This window comes from Dendrobates tinctorius, unplaced genomic scaffold (genome assembly GCF_039654945.1).
Source record: "Dendrobates tinctorius isolate UK_male_01 unplaced genomic scaffold, ASM3965494v1 ptg000065l, whole genome shotgun sequence".
NCBI classification, from domain to species: Eukaryota; Metazoa; Chordata; class Amphibia; order Anura; family Dendrobatidae; genus Dendrobates; species Dendrobates tinctorius.
In genome coordinates this window covers 26,334,490-26,356,534 of record NW_027361733.1, presented here as the reverse complement: position 1 = coordinate 26,356,534, position 22,045 = coordinate 26,334,490, and the positions used below count along the sequence as shown (strand labels likewise).

The window sequence follows — 22,045 nt, the reverse complement described above, 5'->3', positions numbered from 1 at the left end:
ACTCTTGGAGTACAGGGCAATGACACTGACACTTGGGGTACAGGACAGAGACATACTGACACTTGGGGTACAGGACAATGACACTGACACTTGGGATACAGGACAATGACACTGGCACTTGGGGTACAGGACAATGACACTGGCACTTGGGGTACGGGATAAAGACACTGACTCGTGGAGTACATGATAATGACACTGACATTTAGGCTATGCGCACACGTTGTGGATTGTAAGCGTTTTTGCCACGATTTCCCGCTGCAAAAAGCGCAGCGGAAAATCGCAGCAAAAATAGCATTGCTGTGCTAATGCTGCGGATTTTTCCGCAGGGGAATCGCATAGCAGTAAAATCTGCAGCGTGTTCATTCTTTGAGCGGAATCGCGGCGATTCAGCTCACATAGGATTGCATTGAAACGCTCACATTCCGCATGGGGCTATGCCCACCATGCGTGAAGTGAGCGCTTCATGTGCGGATGGTACCCAAGGTCTGGAGGAGAGGAGACTCTCCTCCAGGCCCTGGGTACCATACTCCTGCAAAAAAATAGAATTCAAATAAAAAATAGTGATATACTCACCTTCTGATGGCCCCTGAAATCCTTTCCGCCTCTCAGCCATGCCGCCAGCATCTTCCGTTCCCAGGGATGCATTGCGCGAATCACCTGACATGACGTAGCGGTCTCGCGAGCGTGACTTCATCTCCGGTCCTTCGCGCAAAGCATCCCTGGGAACGGAAGATGCTGGCAGCGTGGCTGAGGAGATCGGTGGCCGTCAGAAGGTGAGGATAACCAAATTTTTTATTTTTTATTATTTTTAACATCCTATCTTTTACTACTGATGCTGCATAGGCAGCATCAATTGTAAAAAGTTGGTCACACTTGTCAAGCACTATGCTTGACAAGTACCAACCTGTCAATCACTTTTCCAAGTGATGCTCCAAATCGCTTGGAAAGCGCAAGCATTCTGCAAGCTAAAAACACTTGTGTTTTGCTGGAAAACCGGCGGCAGAAGTTGTGGAAATGCTGCAGACTTTTCTGCAGCATTTCTGCATCGTGTGCACATAGCCATAGGGTACAGGACATTGACACTTGGATTATAGGACAGTGACACTTGGAGTACAGTATAATGTTTATATGTGGAGTACAGGATAGTGACAGTGACTCTAGTGGTACAGGATAATGACACTGACACTTGGGGTACAGGATAATGACACTGACTTGGAGTACATGATAATGACACTGGCACTTGGGGTACAGGACAATGACACTGACTCTTGGATTATAGGACATTAATACTTGGGGTATAGAACAATGACACTGACACTTGGATTATAGGATAATGACACTTGGGGTACAGGATAATGACACACTGACACTTGGTTTATAGGACAATGACTCTTAGTGCATAGGACAATGACACTGACACTTGGTAGGGGTAAATGATAATGACACTGACATTTGGGGTACAGGACAGTGACACATGGGATACATGACAATAACACAACAACATTCGAGGGACTACACAGTGATGACCAATGTAACAAATCCTAGTTGCTTGCCCCATAATTCAGTAAATATCAGTATCTGAGATAATAACTACGGTATTTAATGGAATCTTTATTATTGTTCTAGGAACAACCATGGGGCAGTCTCCGGTGCCAGATCTCCCCAATCTGACAAAACTTCTAGAAAAGGTGGAATTACGCATGGCTTGTGTCATTTGCAGCAGAAAAAAGCAAATAATCACGTACATCTACCAACCCTTGCAGCACAGCTGTTTTGCTCAGTTTCTCCTTGCAAGAAGTAAGGAACGTAGTAGTGAAAATGATTGGTATGAGGTGAGACAGCGCCCATCGTACCCACTGCCCGCCCGCTATGATTTGTGCTGGCACTATCGACCTGAAAAGGGTTGCATTAGGCATCAACAGTATTGCACATTTGCTTGGTCGAAAGAAGAAATTCTTGTTTGGTCTTACGAGAGGGAAAATAATCTTGAAAGTCGGCAACTCAGGTCCATGTTACTTCCAACACCATTACCTGCCACTGCTGCTAAGAAACCTGAGACCTTGAAAGATATTTTGAGTCAATTTGGGGGCCAATTTCAGGATGTTTGTGAGCAATGCTTCTATCAAAGCCCACCAAAGGTCATCCTTACTGATTTATGCCAATGTCATCCTCGCCCGATGCCACTTCTCGCTCACATTGTGATTGACGACACTAAGAAGCAGTGTGACATCATTCGTCCATTGCCATCTTCTTCACACCACATCCGCTTATGTAGCCAGCGTTCACGTGGACTTCTGTGCTCAACCGAAAAAGGACAGTGCCCAAATGCCCACAGCGAGGTAGAGCTTGCTGTTTGGAAAGCAGAACAGAACTGTGGACTCACCCGTGGAAAGATTAAGGAGGACCAGGAGTTGAATATGGGTTTTTACTGTCGTCTGTGCCTGGTTAGTGCCCACACTCAAGAAAGTTTTGAGGTACACTGTGCTTCTTTGGAACATGGGCGCATGATGGCAGCTGATTCTCTGTCAGGATGGAATCACCGAGCCCCACCATATGGCATCAGTCAATTTTCTCTCTGTGAAAGGTGAGTCTCATTTAACAAAAAAATAGCTGTCAAAGAATAGATGCCTCTACTGCTGTGGTGTTTGGTAAAAATTGGTTTCACAAAACCGTACATTCGGTTAAAAAAGTTCAAATTCATATAGATTTTCTGCCTCCGACATGTAAATATTTAAAGAGTGTTACAAATTTAGAAAAACATAACTGCTTTCTGTGCCACACATGGCCACAGGTTTTGTGTGGTATAGCAGGTCAGTTCATTCACTGTAATAGAGCAGTGCTGTAATATCACAAAAGAGCCATATTCTATTTCTATACATCGCCTTTAAAGGTGTTTTTAGGACTTGATGTCCTGTCTTGAAAATAGAAGATTACTACCAATCTGCAGCATAAAGGGGCTGTGGTGCCTAAGAGAGGGTGCAGATAAACATGGGAAACATGTACCACAGCTATTCCTAATAATTATAAACTTAGTAGTAGAGAGGGAGATGGGAGTCAACATGTCCTATTCTTGTTCTCTTCTTTTACCCTTTGTCATTGATGACTCATCAGGCATTATTTGCCTAGGGCACTTTTACATGTTCTCTTGGTGTTTTTGACTGAGAGTTACAGAACCATAATGGGGGTATACACTACCCCATTTAGTTTAGTCAATGTTGAATATAGCTGAAGAATATTGGGGGAGCTGACTTTATATTCTGCCAGCATTTAAAAATGAATTGCGTAATTAGCAGACTGTATTTCACAAAACATAACATTGAATGCAAATGAGCCTAAAGCATATGGTTTGATTCCATTACGGTGCCTTAAACGTTAACATACCAATAATGTATTGTAGTCTTCTACTGGAAATATATTGAGTAATTTTTAATTGGAATGTGTTTTTTTTTACTTTTTGTTATGTTAAGCCCTTTGCAGTGTATATATGGGCATGCTTGTCAGAAAGCTCACAGCCAGGAAGAGTTGCAGGAATGGATTCTCAGAGTTAAAGTCAGCAGGCGAACTAAGCAGTTGGTGGTGGAAGAGGGTCTCCAGTCTTATCAGGACCGCCTTGTTCAGGAATATCAGCTCTACAGCAGTGAAATGGAAGTGGTGAGTTATACACAGTCTACCCTCAGTAGATGTATATTGCACCTATGAGTGTTTTGTGTTAATAATTGAAACCGTTGTTGCATTTTGTACAACCAGCTTTATTGACGTATTGCAGTGAACAATTAAAATTTGCAATTTCTTTGTGTTCAGGGGTTATTTTCAGTCTCCTAATGATCCGAACTTCTAGAGTTTGATCTGAATACGTTTCGAATTCTTTCATTTCAGCTTTCGGAAAAAGTAGAAGGCGTTAAAATAATATGTAACCAACCTCTAAAAATCCATTCCAAAGATAAGGATGTGCAAAGAACATGGGATTTCACTTTTCAATCAAAGGTAACTTTTGTGATGTCTAAACAGCCGTTACTGTGCAGTGAGAGTTACTTTAATGATGTAATCTATGCTATTTGTGCCTGCCCTAATATATAACTTATTATTACTGTAGATGCCACTACTCCATGTTGCCTTGTTGAAGACTGATCCTGGAGCCATCTTTTCTTTGAGTGCTGAGGGTCATCAAAAACCCTGCCATTATGCCGGAGGGCGTTGTTTCCTGGTTAAAGGGTCTCGAACACAATATAAACTGACCATACACTTCCAATCCTTGGCCTTTGGAGTTTTCGAGCAGTGGTTGACTTTGGATTTTGGAATTCGTCCAGTTTTGCTTCAGAAGATCTATGTGCAGGTTGGTGGTCAAGAAGAAATCGTCAGCTGCCAGGTTGAAAACTCCGACCAACATGAAAGACCAATGTCATCCTCAGAACGTTGGAACCCAGACAAGATCCTCTGCATCCCATGCAAGGAGAGGAAACTTGAGGAAAAGAATCTTCTTGAAATGTACACACCTCCTTCCATAAATCCTTATTATGTTCCATCAACTGCTGATAAGTTGCCACTAACTGTGGAAAACTACCGCCATATGATGCATGGTGGTCTTCTCCAGGAGGAAGCAGCAAGAGAACAGGTGATATCCAGGTGAGATCTAGTACAACAAAGCTCCATCAGTAGCGGGGACCTTGCATTAACGCCTCTCTTCCTCTCATAGTGGTAGATAATCACATTCTTTCTGCAGTCATCATTAGTGGGATCATAGTACATATAGATTTACACAGCTCAGAATTAATTTAAAGGGAATTTGTCACCAAGTTTTTGCTAAGTCATTTGAGAGCAGCCTGGTGTAGGGACTGAGACTCTGATTCCAGTGATGTGTCACTTGCTGGTAACATGCTGTCACTTTGATATAATCACAGTTTTCTCTACTGCAGATCTAGCAGTGCTCAGAATGCTGAGCCCTGTATAACTGCGCCCATACCACTGATAGGCAGCTTTTTGTGTACACTGTGCATAGGCAGAAAGTTGTGAATCAGTGACGGGTATGTGTTTGGATTAGGAGGCACAGGACACTTTAGCGCTGCAGTGATAATCTCTAGCTGATAAAACACTTATTTTATTGAATCAGTAACACACATCCTAGTAAGTGAAACATTGCTGGAATCGGGGTCTCGGGTCCTACATCATGCTGCTGTCAGATTGCATAGCAAAAAAAAAACCTGCTGACATATTTCATTGAGTTCCCTGTAGTGGTAACTGCAGGCAGCTAACAATTTATTATAGAACTGAATGTCCTTGCTGGGAATTTGGTGCTGTGATTTGTAGAGTGGAACTCCAGTTGGATTGTGAAGAGTAGCACCACTAACCATAGCCATGTGTCCTTTTTTTATAGGTTAAACTTAAAAGTCTCAGTAACCGTCATGAAAATGGTGAATGCTCAAAATGAAATGAAGATTGCGGCTCCCGGTGAGCTCCTTGCAAAGGTTCCTCTACCTACTGGGATGACCCAAGATACTGAAGAAGGGTATTTACTGCAAAGATCTGTGTCCACGGCCATCATTGCCCCTTGCCCTATGCAAAATGAGAAAGTCTATGAAGTCCTCATGGATCACAACGTCGAGTTAGAGGGCAGTGTTTTACTGACATTAACCGAGAGATGTTGCAAAGAGCTGTCTTTAGAGCTAAATGCGTCTGCAAAGCTGGAGATCCAGTTCCAGATCGATCGTCACAATTTCTGCATTTGCCATGAAGCCGTTGACCACTTGTTGGATGAAACATTAATACTACCAGATCTGTCCAAGTGCCAATTACCAGTCTACCAGGAGAACATGTCATGGGGCAACAAGAAACAGCAGTTGGCAATCTCTTACATAGCAGGATCAGTGACGGGGGATAAACCAGTGGCCCCTCTCATTATCTATGGACCATTCGGTACAGGAAAAACATCTACTTTGGCCCAGGCTGCTTTACACGTGATAAGACAACCGCACACCAGAGTGCTGATCTGCACCCATAACAACAGGTACCAGCGAGGTCTTTGCGTGCTTTACAGGGAATGTGTTAGTTTGGGTAATACTTGAATTAAATCATTCTGGAGCATCCTTACTTAGAACTCTGCAGATTTGAAAATGTATTAGCATGGATTCCATAATTGAAATTCCTCAAAAAATAAGTGGAGAATCTACTATGACACCGTCTATGGTGATAGTAAAATAATTTGCAGGACTAATAACAGAGGAATTCAGGAGCAGGCATTAATACTCTGTAACTGTAAAATATAACTAAGGAACTCCTAAATAGATTTTCTTAACTATATCTCAGTAGAGGTCAACTTTTGACACTCTAATTGCCCTAAAGTAATGTATATACTTTACTTGGCTTGTCCTTTGGGGTGCTAGTGCTTTAAAGGTGTGTCCACTTTTGGGTTAGACTAATGGGGGGGCAGTACTATAACAATTCCCCTTGTTATTGGAAAGGTGGCTTTGGAGTCTGGGTCTGAGGACATTGATGGACAGTCGACTTGCACATTCATATTACTCCTTTTCTTTTCCTTTGTCTTCATAGTGCCGCTGACCTGTATATCCAGGAACATTTCCATCCATATGTTGAGAAAGGCCACCCTGAAGCTACGCCTTTGAGAGTGAAATCCATTGGTAGTCCCGTACGTAGAACAGATCATATCACACGCCAGTACTGCCATCTCAGCTCCAATAGTTCTACCTTTGTCATCCCCCTTCGGGACACTCTTGACAATTATCGCATTATCGTGACAACCGCCGTCACCTCCCGGGATCTGAATGTGCCGCGGGGTTACTTCAGCCATATCCTAATAGATGAGGCGGCACAAATGATGGAGAGTGAGGCTTTGATCCCGTTGGCTTTGGCAAACTATCATACACGTGTGGTCGTGGCTGGAGACCACATGCAGGAGACCCCACGGTTCTTTAATAAAAGAGCTGAAGAGGAGCACACCATACTCACCCGTCTGTTCTCCCATTACCAAGGTAAAGACTCTCAAGTGGCCAAAAGTGGGCGTATAATTTTCCACCAAAACTACCGCTCCGTCCCCGACATCATCTCTTTTGTGTCACGATGCTTCTATGTTGGCTGCAAGGATGCTATTGAAGCTTGCTCGGACAAACCAATGGAACCCACAAAAGGCAGCCACGCGCTGGGGCTTTACCATTGTCATGGCACTTGTTCACGTGAAGGAAATTCATGGGTGAATCATTCAGAAATGTATCAAGTGATTGAGATTGTCCAAGAAATTCTCCAACGATGGCCTGAGCAGTGGGGAAGAGTGGATGGAACGAAAATTTGTGTGGTGTCCCATGGAAGTCAGGTAGTGTGGAAAAAGTATTTTCTTCCTTTTCTAGATTTCGTCTCATTGAAGGGTGTTTAAAGTAGTTATATTCTTGTACATAGGGGCAGTATTATAGTAGTTATATTCTTGTACATAGGGGGCAGTATTATAATAGTTATATTCTGGTACATAGGGGCAGTATTACAGTAGTTATATTCTTGTACATGGGGGAAGTATTATAGTAGTTATATTCTTGTACATAGGGGCAGTATTATAGTAGTTATATTCTTGTACTTAGGGGCAGTATTATAGCAGTTATATTCTTGTAGATAGGGGGCAGTATTATAGTAGTTATATTCTTGTAGATAGGGGGCAGTATTATAGTAGTTATATTCTTGTACATAGGGGGCAGTATTACAGTGGTTATATTCTTGTACATAGGAGCAGTATTATAGTAGTTATATTCTTGTACATAGGGGCAGTATTATAGTAGTTATATTCTTGTACTTAGGGGCAGTATTATAGCAGTTATATTCTTGTACATAGGGCCAGTATTATAGTAGTTATATTCTTGTACATAGGGGGCAGTATTATAGTAGTTATATTCTTGTACATAGGGGCAGTATTATAGCAGTTATATTCTTGTACATAGGGCCAGTATTATAGTAGTTATATTCTTGTACATAGGGCCAGTATTATAGTAGTTATATTCTTGTACATAGGGGGCAGTATTATAGTAGTTATATTCTTGTACATAGGGGCAGTATTATAGCAGTTATATTCTTGTACTTAGGGGCAGTATTATAGTAGTTATATTCTTGTACATAGGAGGCAGTATTATAATAGTTATATTCTTGTACATAGGGGCAGTATTATAGTAGTTATATTCTAGTACATAGGAGGCAGTATTATAGTAGTTATATTCTTGTATGTAGGGGCAGTATTATAGTAGTTATATTCCTGTACATAGGGGCAGTAATATAATAGTTATATTGTACATAGGGGCAGTAGTATAGTAGTGATATTCTGGTACATAGGGGCAGTATTATAGTAGTTATATTCTTGTAGATAGGGGGCAGTATTATAGTAGTTATATTCTTGTAGATAGGGGGCAGTATTATAGTAGTTAAATTCTTGTACATAGGGGGCAGTATTACAGTGGTTATATTCTTGTACATAGGAGCAGTATTATAGTAGTTATATTCTTGTACATAGGAGCAGTATTATAGTAGTTATATTCTTGTACATAGGGGCAGTATTATAGTAGTTATATTCTTGTACTTAGGGGCAGTATTATAGCAGTTATATTCTTGTACATAGGGCCAGTATTATAGTAGTTATATTCTTGTACATAGGGGGCAGTATTATAGTAGTTATATTCTTGTACATAGGGGCAGTATTATAGCAGTTATATTCTTGTACATAGGGCCAGTATTATAGTAGTTATATTCTTGTACATAGGGCCAGTATTATAGTAGTTATATTCTTGTACATAGGGGGCAGTATTATAGTAGTTATATTCTTGTACATAGGGGCAGTATTATAGCAGTTATATTCTTGTACTTAGGGGCAGTATTATAGTAGTTATATTCTTGTACATAGGAGGCAGTATTATAATAGTTATATTCTTGTACATAGGGGCAGTATTATAGTAGTTATATTCTAGTACATAGGAGGCAGTATTATAGTAGTTATATTCTTGTATGTAGGGGCAGTATTATAGTAGTTATATTCCTGTACATAGGGGCAGTAATATAATAGTTATATTGTACATAGGGGCAGTAGTATAGTAGTGATATTCTGGTACATAGGGGCAGTATTATAGTAGTTATGTTCTTGTACATTTTGGCAGTATTATAATAGTTATATTCTTGTACATAAGGGCAGTATTACAGTGGTTATATTCTTGTACATATGGAGCAGTATTATAGTAGCTATATTGTTGTACATAGGGGGCAGTATTATAGTAGTTATATTCTTGTACATAGGGGCAGTATTATAGTAGTTATATTCTTGTATATAGTGGGCACTATTATAGTAGTTATATTCTTGTACATAGGTGGCAGTAATATAGTAGTTATATTCTTGTACATAGGGGTAGTATTATAGTAGTTATATTCTTGTACATAGGGGCAGTATTATAGTAGTTATATTCTTGTACATAGGGGGCAGTATTATAGTAGTCATATTCTTATACATAGGGACAGTATTATAGTAGTTATATTCTTGTACATAGTTGGCACTATTATAGTAGTTATATTCCTGTACATAGGGGCAGTATTATAATAGTTATATTGTACATTGGGGCAGTATTATAGTAGTGATATTCTGGTACATAGTGGCAGTAATATAGTAGTTATATTCTTGTACATAGGGGCAATATTATAGTAATTATATTCTTGTACATTGGGCCAGTATTATAGTAGTTATATTCTTGTACATTGGGGCAGTATTATAATAGTTATATTCTTGTACTTAAGGGCAGTGTTATAGTAGTTATGTTCTTGTACATACGGGACACTATTATAGTAGTTATATTCCTGTACATAGAGGGCAGTATTATAATAGTTATATTCTTGTACATAAGGGCAGTATTTACAGTGGTTATATTCTTGTACATATGGAGCAGTATTATAGTAGTTATATTGTACATAGGGGGCAGTATTATAGTAGTTATATTCCTGTACATAGGGTCAGTATTATAGTAGTTATATTCTTGTATATAGTGGGCACTATTATAGTAGTTATATTCTTGTACATATGGAGCAGTATTATAGTAGTTATATTCTTGTACATTTTGGCAGTATTATAATAGTTATATTCTTGTACATAAGGGCAGTATTACAGTGGTTATATTCTTGTACATATGGAGCAGTATTATAGTAGTTATATTCTTGTACATAAGGGCAGTGTTATAGTAGTTATGTTCTTGTACATACGGGACACTATTATAGTAGTTATATTCCTGTACATAGAGGGCAGTATTATAGTAGTTATATTCTTGTTCATAGCAGGCACTATTATAGTAGTTATATTCCTGTACATAGGTGCAGTATTATAATAGTTATATTCTGGTACATAGGGGCAGTATTATAGCAGTTATATTCTTGTACATAGGGGCAGTATTATAGTAGTTATATTCATGTACATAGGGGGCAGTATTATAGCAGTTATATTCTTGTACATAGCGGGCTTTATTATAGTAGTTATATTCCTGTACATAGGGGCAGTATTATAATAGTTATATTGTACATTGGGGCAGTATTATACTAGTGATATTCTGGTACATAGGGGCAGTATTTTAGTAATGTTCTTGTACATTTTGGCAGTATTATAATAGTTATATTCTTGTACATAAGGGCAGTATTTACAGTGGTTATATTCTTGTACATATGGAGCAGTATTATAGTAGTTATATTGTACATAGGGGGCAGTATTATAGTAGTTATATTCCTGTACATAGGGTCAGTATTATAGTAGTTATATTCTTGTATATAGTGGGCACTATTATAGTAGTTATATTCTTGTACATATGGAGCAGTATTATAGTAGTTATATTCTTGTACATTTTGGCAGTATTATAATAGTTATATTCTTGTACATAAGGGCAGTATTACAGTGGTTATATTCTTGTACATATGGAGCAGTATTATAGTAGTTATATTCTTGTACATAGAGGCAGTATTATAGTAGTTATATTCTTGTATATAGTGGGCACTATTATAGTAGTTATATTCTTGTACAGAAGGGCAGTATTACAGTGGTTATATTCTTGTACATATGGAGCAGTATTATAGTAGTTATATTCTTGTACATAGGGGGCAGTATTATAGTAGTTATATTCTTGTACATAGGGGGCACTATTATAGTAGTTATATTCTTGTACATTTTGGCAGTATTATAATAGTTATATTCTTGTACATAAGGGCAGTATTAAAGTGGTTATATTCCTTTACATATGGAGCAGTATTATAGTAGTTATATTCTTGTACATAGGTGGCAGTATTATAGTAGTGATATTCTTGTACATAGGGGGCACTATTATAGTAGTTATATTCTTGTACATTTTGGCAGTATTATAATAGTTATATTCTTGTACATAAGGGCAGTATTACAGTGGTTATATTCTTGTACATATGGAGCAGTATTATAGTAGTTATATTCTTGTACATTGGGGCAGTATTATAATAGTTATATTCTTGTACTTAAGGGCAGTGTTATAGTAGTTATGTTCTTGTACATACGGGACTCTATTATAGTAGTTATATTCCTGTACATAGAGGGCAGTATTATAGTAGTTATATTCTTGTTCATAGCAGGCACTATTATAGTAGTTATATTCCTGTACATAGGTGCAGTATTATAATAGTTATATTCTGGTACATAGGGGCAGTATTATAGCAGTTATATTCTTGTACATAGGGGCAGTATTATAGTAGTTATATTCTTGTACATAGCGGGCTTTATTATAGTAGTTATATTCCTGTACATAGGGGCAGTATTATAATAGTTATATTGTACATTGGGGCAGTATTATACTAGTGATATTCTTGTACATAAGGGCAGTATTTACAGTGGTTATATTCTTGTACATATGGAGCAGTATTATAGTAGTTATATTGTACATAGGGGGCAGTATTATAGTAGTTATATTCCTGTACATAGGGTCAGTATTATAGTAGTTATATTCTTGTATATAGTGGGCACTATTATAGTAGTTATATTCTTGTACATATGGAGCAGTATTATAGTAGTTATATTCTTGTACATTTTGGCAGTATTATAATAGTTATATTCTTGTACATAAGGGCAGTATTACAGTGGTTATATTCTTGTACATATGGAGCAGTATTATAGTAGTTATATTCTTGTACATAAGGGCAGTGTTATAGTAGTTATGTTCTTGTACATACGGGACACTATTATAGTAGTTATATTCCTGTACATAGAGGGCAGTATTATAGTAGTTATATTCTTGTTCATAGCAGGCACTATTATAGTAGTTATATTCCTGTACATAGGTGCAGTATTATAATAGTTATATTCTGGTACATAGGGGCAGTATTATAGCAGTTATATTCTTGTACATAGGGGCAGTATTATAGTAGTTATATTCTTGTACATAGGGGGCAGTATTATAGCAGTTATATTCTTGTACATAGCTGGCTTTATTATAGTAGTTATATTCCTGTACATAGGGGCAGTATTATAATAGTTATATTGTACATTGGGGCAGTATTATACTAGTGATATTCTGGTACATAGGGGCAGTATTTTAGTAATGTTCTTGTACATTTTGGCAGTATTATAATAGTTATATTCTTGTACATAAGGGCAGTATTTACAGTGGTTATATTCTTGTACATATGGAGCAGTATTATAGTAGTTATATTGTACATAGGGGGCAGTATTATAGTAGTTATATTCCTGTACATAGGGTCAGTATTATAGTAGTTATATTCTTGTATATAGTGGGCACTATTATAGTAGTTATATTCTTGTACATATGGAGCAGTATTATAGTAGTTATATTCTTGTACATTTTGGCAGTATTATAATAGTTATATTCTTGTACATAAGGGCAGTATTACAGTGGTTATATTCTTGTACATATGGAGCAGTATTATAGTAGTTATATTCTTGTACATAGAGGCAGTATTATAGTAGTTATATTCTTGTATATAGTGGGCACTATTATAGTAGTTATATTCTTGTACAGAAGGGCAGTATTACAGTGGTTATATTCTTGTACATATGGAGCAGTATTATAGTAGTTATATTCTTGTACATAGGGGGGCAGTATTATAGTAGTTATATTCTTGTACATAGGGGGCACTATTATAGTAGTTATATTCTTGTACATTTTGGCAGTATTATAATAGTTATATTCTTGTACATAAGGGCAGTATTAAAGTGGTTATATTCCTTTACATATGGAGCAATATTATAGTAGTTATATTCTTGTACATAGGTGGCAGTATTATAGTAGTGATATTCTTGTACATAGGGGGCACTATTATAGTAGTTATATTCTTGTACATTTTGGCAGTATTATAATAGTTATATTCTTGTACATAAGGGCAGTATTAAAGTGGTTATATTCCTTTACATATGGAGCAGTATTATAGTAGTTATATTGTACATAGGGGGCAGTATTATAGTAGTTATATTCCTGTACATAGGGTCAGTATTATAGTAGTTATATTCTTGTATATAGTGGGCACTATTATAGTAGTTATATTCTTGTACATATGGAGCAGTATTATAGTAGTTATATTCTTGTACATAAGGGCAGTGTTATAGTAGTTATGTTCTTGTACATACGGGACACTATTATAGTAGTTATATTCCTGTACATAGAGGGCAGTATTATAGTAGTTATATTCTTGTTCATAGCAGGCACTATTATAGTAGTTATATTCCTGTACATAGGTGCAGTAGTATAATAGTTATATTCTGGTACATAGGGGCAGTATTATAGCAGTTATATTCTTGTACATAGGGGCAGTATTATAGTAGTTATATTCTTGTACATAGGGGGCAGTATTATAGCAGTTATATTCTTGTACATAGCGGGCTTTATTATAGTAGTTATATTCCTGTACATAGGGGCAGTATTATAATAGTTATATTGTACATTGGGGCAGTATTATACTAGTGATATTCTGGTACATAGGGGCAGTATTTTAGTAATGTTCTTGTACATTTTGGCAGTATTATAATAGTTATATTCTTGTACATAAGGGCAGTATTTACAGTGGTTATATTCTTGTACATATGGAGCAGTATTATAGTAGTTATATTGTACATAGGGGGCAGTATTATAGTAGTTATATTCCTGTACATAGGGTCAGTATTATAGTAGTTATATTCTTGTATATAGTGGGCACTATTATAGTAGTTATATTCTTGTACATATGGAGCAGTATTATAGTAGTTATATTCTTGTACATTTTGGCAGTATTATAATAGTTATATTCTTGTACATAAGGGCAGTATTACAGTGGTTATATTCTTGTACATATGGAGCAGTATTATAGTAGTTATATTCTTGTACATAGGGGGGCAGTATTATAGTAGTTATATTCTTGTACATAGGGGGCACTATTATAGTAGTTATATTCTTGTACATTTTGGCAGTATTATAATAGTTATATTCTTGTACATAAGGGCAGTATTAAAGTGGTTATATTCCTTTACATATGGAGCAATATTATAGTAGTTATATTCTTGTACATAGGTGGCAGTATTATAGTAGTGATATTCTTGTACATAGGGGGCACTATTATAGTAGTTATATTCTTGTACATTTTGGCAGTATTATAATAGTTATATTCTTGTACATAAGGACAGTATTAAAGTGGTTATATTCCTTTACATATGGAGCAGTATTATAGTAGTTATATTGTACATAGGGGGCAGTATTATAGTAGTTATATTCCTGTACATAGGGTCAGTATTATAGTAGTTATATTCTTGTATATAGTGGGCACTATTATAGTAGTTATATTCTTGTACATATGGAGCAGTATTATAGTAGTTATATTCTTGTACATTTTGGCAGTATTATAATAGTTATATTCTTGTACATAAGGGCAGTATTACAGTGGTTATATTCTTGTACATATGGAGCAGTATTATAGTAGTTATATTCTTGTACATAAGGGCAGTGTTATAGTAGTTATGTTCTTGTACATACGGGACACTATTATAGTAGTTATATTCCTGTACATAGAGGGCAGTATTATAGTAGTTATATTCTTGTTCATAGCAGGCACTATTATAGTAGTTATAGTCCTGTACATAGGTGCAGTAGTATAATAGTTATATTCTGGTACATAGGGGCAGTATTATAGCAGTTATATTCTTGTACATAGGGGCAGTATTATAGTAGTTATATTCTTGTACATAGGGGGCAGTATTATAGCAGTTATATTCTTGTACATAGCGGGCTTTATTATAGTAGTTATATTCCTGTACATAGGGGCAGTATTATAATAGTTATATTGTACATTGGGGCAGTATTATACTAGTGATATTCTGGTACATAGGGGCAGTATTTTAGTAATGTTCTTGTACATTTTGGCAGTATTATAATAGTTATATTCTTGTACATAAGGGCAGTATTTACAGTGGTTATATTCCTTTACATATGGAGCAGTATTATAGTAGTTATATTGTACATAGGGGGCAGTATTATAGTAGTTATATTCCTGTACATAGGGTCAGTATTATAGTAGTTATATTCTTGTATATAGTGGGCACTATTATAGTAGTTATATTCTTGTACATATGGAGCAGTATTATAGTAGTTATATTCTTGTACATAGGGGGCACTATTATAGTAGTTATATTCTTGTACATTTTGGCAGTATTATAATAGTTATATTCTTGTACATAAGGGCAGTATTAAAGTGGTTATATTCCTTTACATATGGAGCAGTATTATAGTAGTTATATTCTTGTACATAGGGGGCAGTATTATAGTAGTTATATTCTTGTACATAGGGTCAGTATTATAGTAGTTATATTCTTGTATATAGTGGGCACTATTATAGTAGTTATATTCTTGTACATATGGAGCAGTATTATAGTAGTTATATTCTTGTACATTTTGGCAGTATTATAATAGTTATATTCTTGTACATAAGGGCAGTATTACAGTGGTTATATTCTTGTACATATGGAGCAGTATTATAGTACTTATATTCTTGTACATAGGGGGCAGTAATATAGTAGTTATATTCTTGTACATAGGGGCAGTATTATAGTAGTTATATTCTTGTACATTTTGACAGTATTATAATAGTTATATTCTTGTACATAAGGGCAGTATTACAGTGGTTATATTCTTGGACATATGGAGCAGTATTATAGTAGTTATAGTCTTGTACATAGGGGGCAGTATTATAGTAGTTATATTCTTGTACATAGGGGCAGTATTATAATAGTTATATTATTGTACATAGGGGCAGTATTATAGTAGTTATATTCTTGAACATATGGAGCAGTATTATAGTAGTTATATTCTTGTACATATGGGGCAGTATTATAGTAGTTATATTCTTGTACATAGGGGCAGTATTATAGTAGTTATGTTCTTGTACATTGGGGCAGTATTATAATAGTTATATTCTTGTACATAAGGGCAGTATTATAGTAGTTATATTCTTGTACATATGGAGCAGTATTATAGTAGTTATATTCTTACACATAGGGGGCAGTATTATATTAATTATATTCTTGTACATAGCAGAAGTATTATTGTCATTGTATTCTTGTACATAGAAGCAGTATTATAGTAGTTATAAGTTGTAAATAAGAGGCAGTATCATAGTAATTACATTTTTGAACATAGGGGCAGTATTAGTTTTATACTTGTAGATAGGGGACAGGATTATAGTAGCTATTCTTGTATATAGGGGCAGTATTATAGTGGATGTTTTAAATTGTGTCTTTCTCTTTTTTTCTCACTCTAAGGTGAAGGTGATCCGACAGGAGCTTCGTAAATTAAAGCTATCTGATGTCATAGTAACAAACTACAGCAACATTATTGGTATGCCTTCCCTATAATGAAAATTTCAACTGTTTAAATGGCTCTTCAGAAGTTTTTAAATTGCTTTAATTAGTTAGACTGTGTGAAAATAAGCAAGTTTGCCTTTGACTTGCTTTTTCTATCTGCTATCATTCTCTTGCACTTAGCTCGGCTTCTATTGCCTGGAGAGTACACAGTAGCTACATCCCAGGAGAGAAGTTAGCTCCTAACATACCAGCCACCTTTCTCCAGACCATTTATTTCAGTTAGCTGCTCACCTCTATCCACCTCTTTCATCTTTTGGTGAGATATAGTTGTAAATCACCTGTCGGCAGCTTCCAGAGCAAGTCTCCACTTCTGAGAGCTGTATGATTGTTTAAATGCTTTGTTATCGCTATGTGTAAATGCAGGTATAACGGTGTAGACTCAGAACAAACCACTAATAGCTGAATGTGTTACAGCAAAACATGTGCTGAGCTTTATAGATCTACTAATACTACAGTTCTATTCACCAGAGCTGTCACTCGAGGAGGATAGGCTGCCCTTCTAGAAACCAGGAAGTCAGGAGAATACCCCTTTAAGTTCCTAAGTGACAGGTGTAGGGTTAGTTTCACTGAAAACTATATAACCAAAGAGTTACCATGTGAACTCCAAGCTAATGTTGCTCTACTTATATTTAAATGCAGATCCCCTGTAACAACCTACTGCCCAATTGTTCAACATATGGCAATTTTGATCAATTACTTGTGTTTTATTTTATAGTACATTTTATTCAGCTTTCGCCTTTAAATGTACTAACCTTCTTTACAATTCTCCTTTGCAGGTTATGAATACTTTGTCATCATTCTTAGCACTGTTCGGTCTCGGGACGGTCTGCCTGTTCAACCTCCATCGACATCTACCTTCAGCTTAGACTTTTTCTGCGATCCTCGAGTTTTGAACACGATTCTGACACGTGCTCGTGCCCAGGTCATAGTTGTTGGAGATGTAGTGGCCTTGTGTTCATTTGGTAGGTGCAGCCGTATCTGGAGGAACTACCTGCGGGATTGTGTGAAGGCAGGGAGCGCTGTACCGACAGACCTTAATGTGGAGAAAATAAAACAGGTTGTGTGTGACCTGGAAGCCTGGAGGCTACCGCAAGGAGAAGAATACACTGATGAAGACATCGACTCTTGGCTATCTGACTTGGACGTCAGTGCTGAAGATGCCATTCTTCAGGAATTGCTAGATATTAAATCAGAGACTTTTGTCAGTGTGACAGAGGAAGGAATGGTGGAAATTGAGCCAAGAACCAATGTAGTACAAAAAAGAGACCAATATACCCACTTTTCTACTCATAAACTTGAGCAGTACCTGAAGTTGCAACCCAATACCTACAAAGTTTGTCAATTGATCAAGGAAAACTTTGACCGTGGCTATGCTGTCACTCTTGAAGAACGTCCACCTCGACGCATAAATATTACTGGCCGCCTCAACTGTGGACTCGCATTTAGTGGGGACAAAGTGGTTGTCCAGTTGTTTCCAAACACTAATAATCCAGCTGGAAAAGTGGTTGGAATCTTAGCTGCAGGAGAAGAAAATCGCCGCTATGTATGTGTCATGGACCCTAGGGATCATAAGATTATGATTCCCATTGACAGATCAGTCACCAAGATTTTTTGTCCACCTTGTAAAGAAGACCCAAATCTAATCCCAATTCGTAACTTGAAAGGTAGTCAAATTGTTACAGAACGTTTTCAGAAGCTGACCAAGGAAATGGGAATGGACCAATTGTTCCTTGTGGAAGTCGTAAGTTGGCGGGAAGGTTTCTACTATCCCTTTGGCATTGTAAACAGCATTTTACCTCCTGTGCTAAGTTTAGAACAAGGCCTTAACATCCTAAACCTGGAATATGGGATTGAAAATGGCAGTAATTACCCTGACGAGGTCATGGCAGAAGTAAAAAAAATTATTTATTTCAACAATGACAAAGACAGAAAGGACTGCAGAAAGATTCTTACCTTCACTGTGGACCCTGCACATGCCACAGACTTAGACGATGCTATCTCTGTACAAGACTTAGGTGACCACTATGAGATTGGTGTCCATATCACGGACCTGGCTGCTGTGATTCCCCAGGGTAGTGCTTTAGACACTGAAGCCAGAAGACGAGGAGTCACCTTCTACTCTGCCATACATGATGCCGTTCATATGCTACCACATAAATTGTGTTCAGATCTATGTAGCCTTAAGCCAAATGTGGACCGGCTGGCAATATCGCTATTTGTGAAAGTGAAGAAGGACACTGATGAAATGATGAATGGATATTTTTGTCACACCATTATCTGCTCTAAACGTCAATTATCCTATGAGGAGGCCAATTCCATTCTGCAAGCTAAGGCAGGAGATCCTCAAATATTTAGCACAGTAGAAGGATGCTTGTGTATTGCTGGGAAGTTTTCAGATGTCCATCGCTTGTTCCGTCTTGAGAAAGCTTCCAATTACAAACAGCCTGATGAAGATCTTCCCATGGGTTTTAGGAAATCTCAGCTGATGATTGAGGAATTGATGATAATGTATAACAGCTGGGTGGCAGACTATCTAACCAGCAAAGACAAACTGATGAATCTCACACCAGTACGATGCCAGAATGGGCCAAGCTTTTCAAAGATTGAAGAGCTACGAACCAAGTTTCAGCACCTTTTACCATTTTCTCCGTTCTTGTCACACCATCTGCTGGATGTTCCCGAATTACCAAGTCCTTCATCTAAACATAAAGTCAACATGCTGACCTCAGTCTGGAATCAGCTGCAAGATGCAGCAGAAAAGAAAGACCATGTCAGAATCACTAACCTTCTAGCCACTGAAGACCTGCACCCTCAGCTGAGCTATGCCGTTCGAGAATTTAGAACCCAACTGGGCCGCTCTTTTTTCATCCAGGCGGGCTCACCAAATGCCAGTGGTCATTACTCCCTCCAACTATGTGCCTATACCTGGGCTTCATCACCTCTTCGACGTTACATGGATATTGTGGTACAGAGATTGCTTCGAGGAGATCTAGCAAAAATGTCAACATCCCTCATTTCCCCTAAGGAGATGGACTTAGTCTGCCTTGACTTTGATTTGAGGGTTAAAAAGCAGTCATCCTATGAAAAGAGGGGGCACACACTCAAATTGGCAATATCCCTCCACAAAGAAGTGCAGCAAAAGATGGCAGTGATCATTAATGCCGATGCCTGGAATAAAAGTGTTAAGGTAGCTTTCCCACTAAATGGAGATTCCTTGTCGAGTCCAATGTCAATAGATTATAGCAGTTTGCAGCCAGTAGGTCAACCAACATCCATAGAAAATGGCTCCAGTTTGACTTGGAGACGCAGGGTATATTCCTACTCAACCTACCGAGAAAAACCTCTGAAACAAAATGTACGGAAAGACATGATCTCCTTTAATCCCAAAGCCTGGCATGAAGCAGTCTCCGCAATAAGCCAGGGGAAGTCAATTCAGGCAATAAATGCATTAAAACAAGGTATCAAAAAATTTGACCCCATGAGTTTTGTGGACCACAGTCCCTGTGGTCACTACTTGGAAGTTACACTCAATTTGCACCCGGGGAACTGTTTCCCTATACAGCTGTGCAGCGTTGTTGACCGCGGGTTACCTTTGCCCAGGCCTCAGCTCTGCTCTCCTGCACCAGGAATAGAACTTTGCTTGGAACATACATCTCGACCCATTGACTGTTTCTCTAGTCTGGCCAAACAAGCGCCTCTTCAACGATACCGAACCATTAAAGAATACCAGTCAGTGTGGTTACCACTATGTGCCATGGAAGCAGTGGATTCAGCTGTCGGTGAAGGTGGTGGAATAATCTTGAGAGATGTCCCTGTGAACTGGACAAAAATGGGTGGTAGCATGGAAGCGGTGGGACTGACTGGATCCTTTAAACTGTCTTCTCATATAGTTAAAGACTGCGACCTTGACATGGACTTTCGTAATTGCTACCTTTGCATTCGGATGGAAGGGTTGAAGAGATGCATCACCTCAGACCCCTCAGAATATGACACCTACACATGGGTCGCACACGGCCTGACTAAAGGCAGGAACGATATTTCCAAAGAGGAAGGTGGCAGAGTGACCTTCTATATACACCAGGCCACCATGAAGGAAGTTCCCAAAGCAGCCTTCGGACAGGAAGCCAGATTTACTGTGGAAATCATACCAAAGCTGCTACCAGACATGTAAGTACAAAAATCCTAATCCTAAACTTCTAAATGGTAAATCTTCCAATATATGCTGTAGAGACCTGATCTATCTCATGTCTGACGGTATGTTACAGTTGTATCCAGTTTACACCATCCCTTGTGTCCCCAGAATGACACATTTTATCTGTACTTCTGCTGCTGATCTGTTCGCTCCTAGACGGGACTGTCTAGAATGGATATATTGTAACAAACCTACAGCTATGAGAAGTATTGGTTCAGGGCTGGTTTTCAGCTCCCGGAAGTAATCGGAATGTCTTCCCTCACTGAAATCAAGCAGAGAACCTGAAAATTACTAAAAATTCGAAGCACAAAGTATATTGGAAAGTTGCAGAATATTTTTGTACCAAGATTAACTCCTATAATGAATAACATTTAATGAATGTGAGCTGAAGAGTACAGTTGTACGGATGTCAATATCTGTAAGGCACTTAAAGGGGTTTTCCAGGCTTATCATATTGATGACCTGGTGGTCCGACACCCGTCACAACCACCAATAAGCTATTATTAGCTCTTGATGGGGCTGTATACAGTGTAGGAAATAAGTATTTGATCCCTTGCTGATTTTGTAAGTTTGCCCACTGACAACCCTTGTTGGCAAGCACAGCAGTCAGACGTTTTTTTGTAGTTGATGATGAGTTTTGCATGATTCTTAATGATTTCGAGATGATCTGCAAAGAGGAGTGGACAAAATTCCTTCTGACATGTAGCAAACCTCGTCATTAACTCCAAAAAATGTCTGACTGCTGTGCTTGCCAACAATGGTTTTGCCACCATGTATTACGTCTTGTTTGCCAGAGGGATCAAATACTTAGTTTTCACTGCAAAATGTAAATAAATTTATATAATTTATACGATGTGATTTTCTGGATTTTATTTTTGATATTCTGTCTCAATGTTAAAATTAACCTACCCTTAAAATGATAGACTGTTCATGGCTTTGTCAGTTGGGCAATGAAGGAAGTTGACTAGCACAGCGCCATTCACTGTGTA

The 22,045-nt window shown here is 37.7% G+C and overlaps 1 protein-coding gene across 1 annotated transcript in view; it reads left to right on the top strand.

Moving 5' to 3' along the window:
- The window catches only part of HELZ2 (helicase with zinc finger 2), a 38,593-nt gene that overhangs the window by 4,543 nt on the left and 12,005 nt on the right, over nucleotides 1-22,045 (top strand). Inside the window, exons 2-9 of the mRNA XM_073580804.1 lie at nucleotides 1,627-2,584; nucleotides 3,468-3,651; nucleotides 3,877-3,984; nucleotides 4,094-4,623; nucleotides 5,372-6,001; nucleotides 6,544-7,321; nucleotides 16,763-16,838; nucleotides 17,641-21,031. Of these exons, the coding sequence (XP_073436905.1) occupies nucleotides 1,635-2,584; nucleotides 3,468-3,651; nucleotides 3,877-3,984; nucleotides 4,094-4,623; nucleotides 5,372-6,001; nucleotides 6,544-7,321; nucleotides 16,763-16,838; nucleotides 17,641-21,031 (6,647 nt within the window). The 5' untranslated portion in view covers nucleotides 1,627-1,634. The remainder of the gene's footprint in view (nucleotides 1-1,626; nucleotides 2,585-3,467; nucleotides 3,652-3,876; nucleotides 3,985-4,093; nucleotides 4,624-5,371; nucleotides 6,002-6,543; nucleotides 7,322-16,762; nucleotides 16,839-17,640; nucleotides 21,032-22,045) is intronic.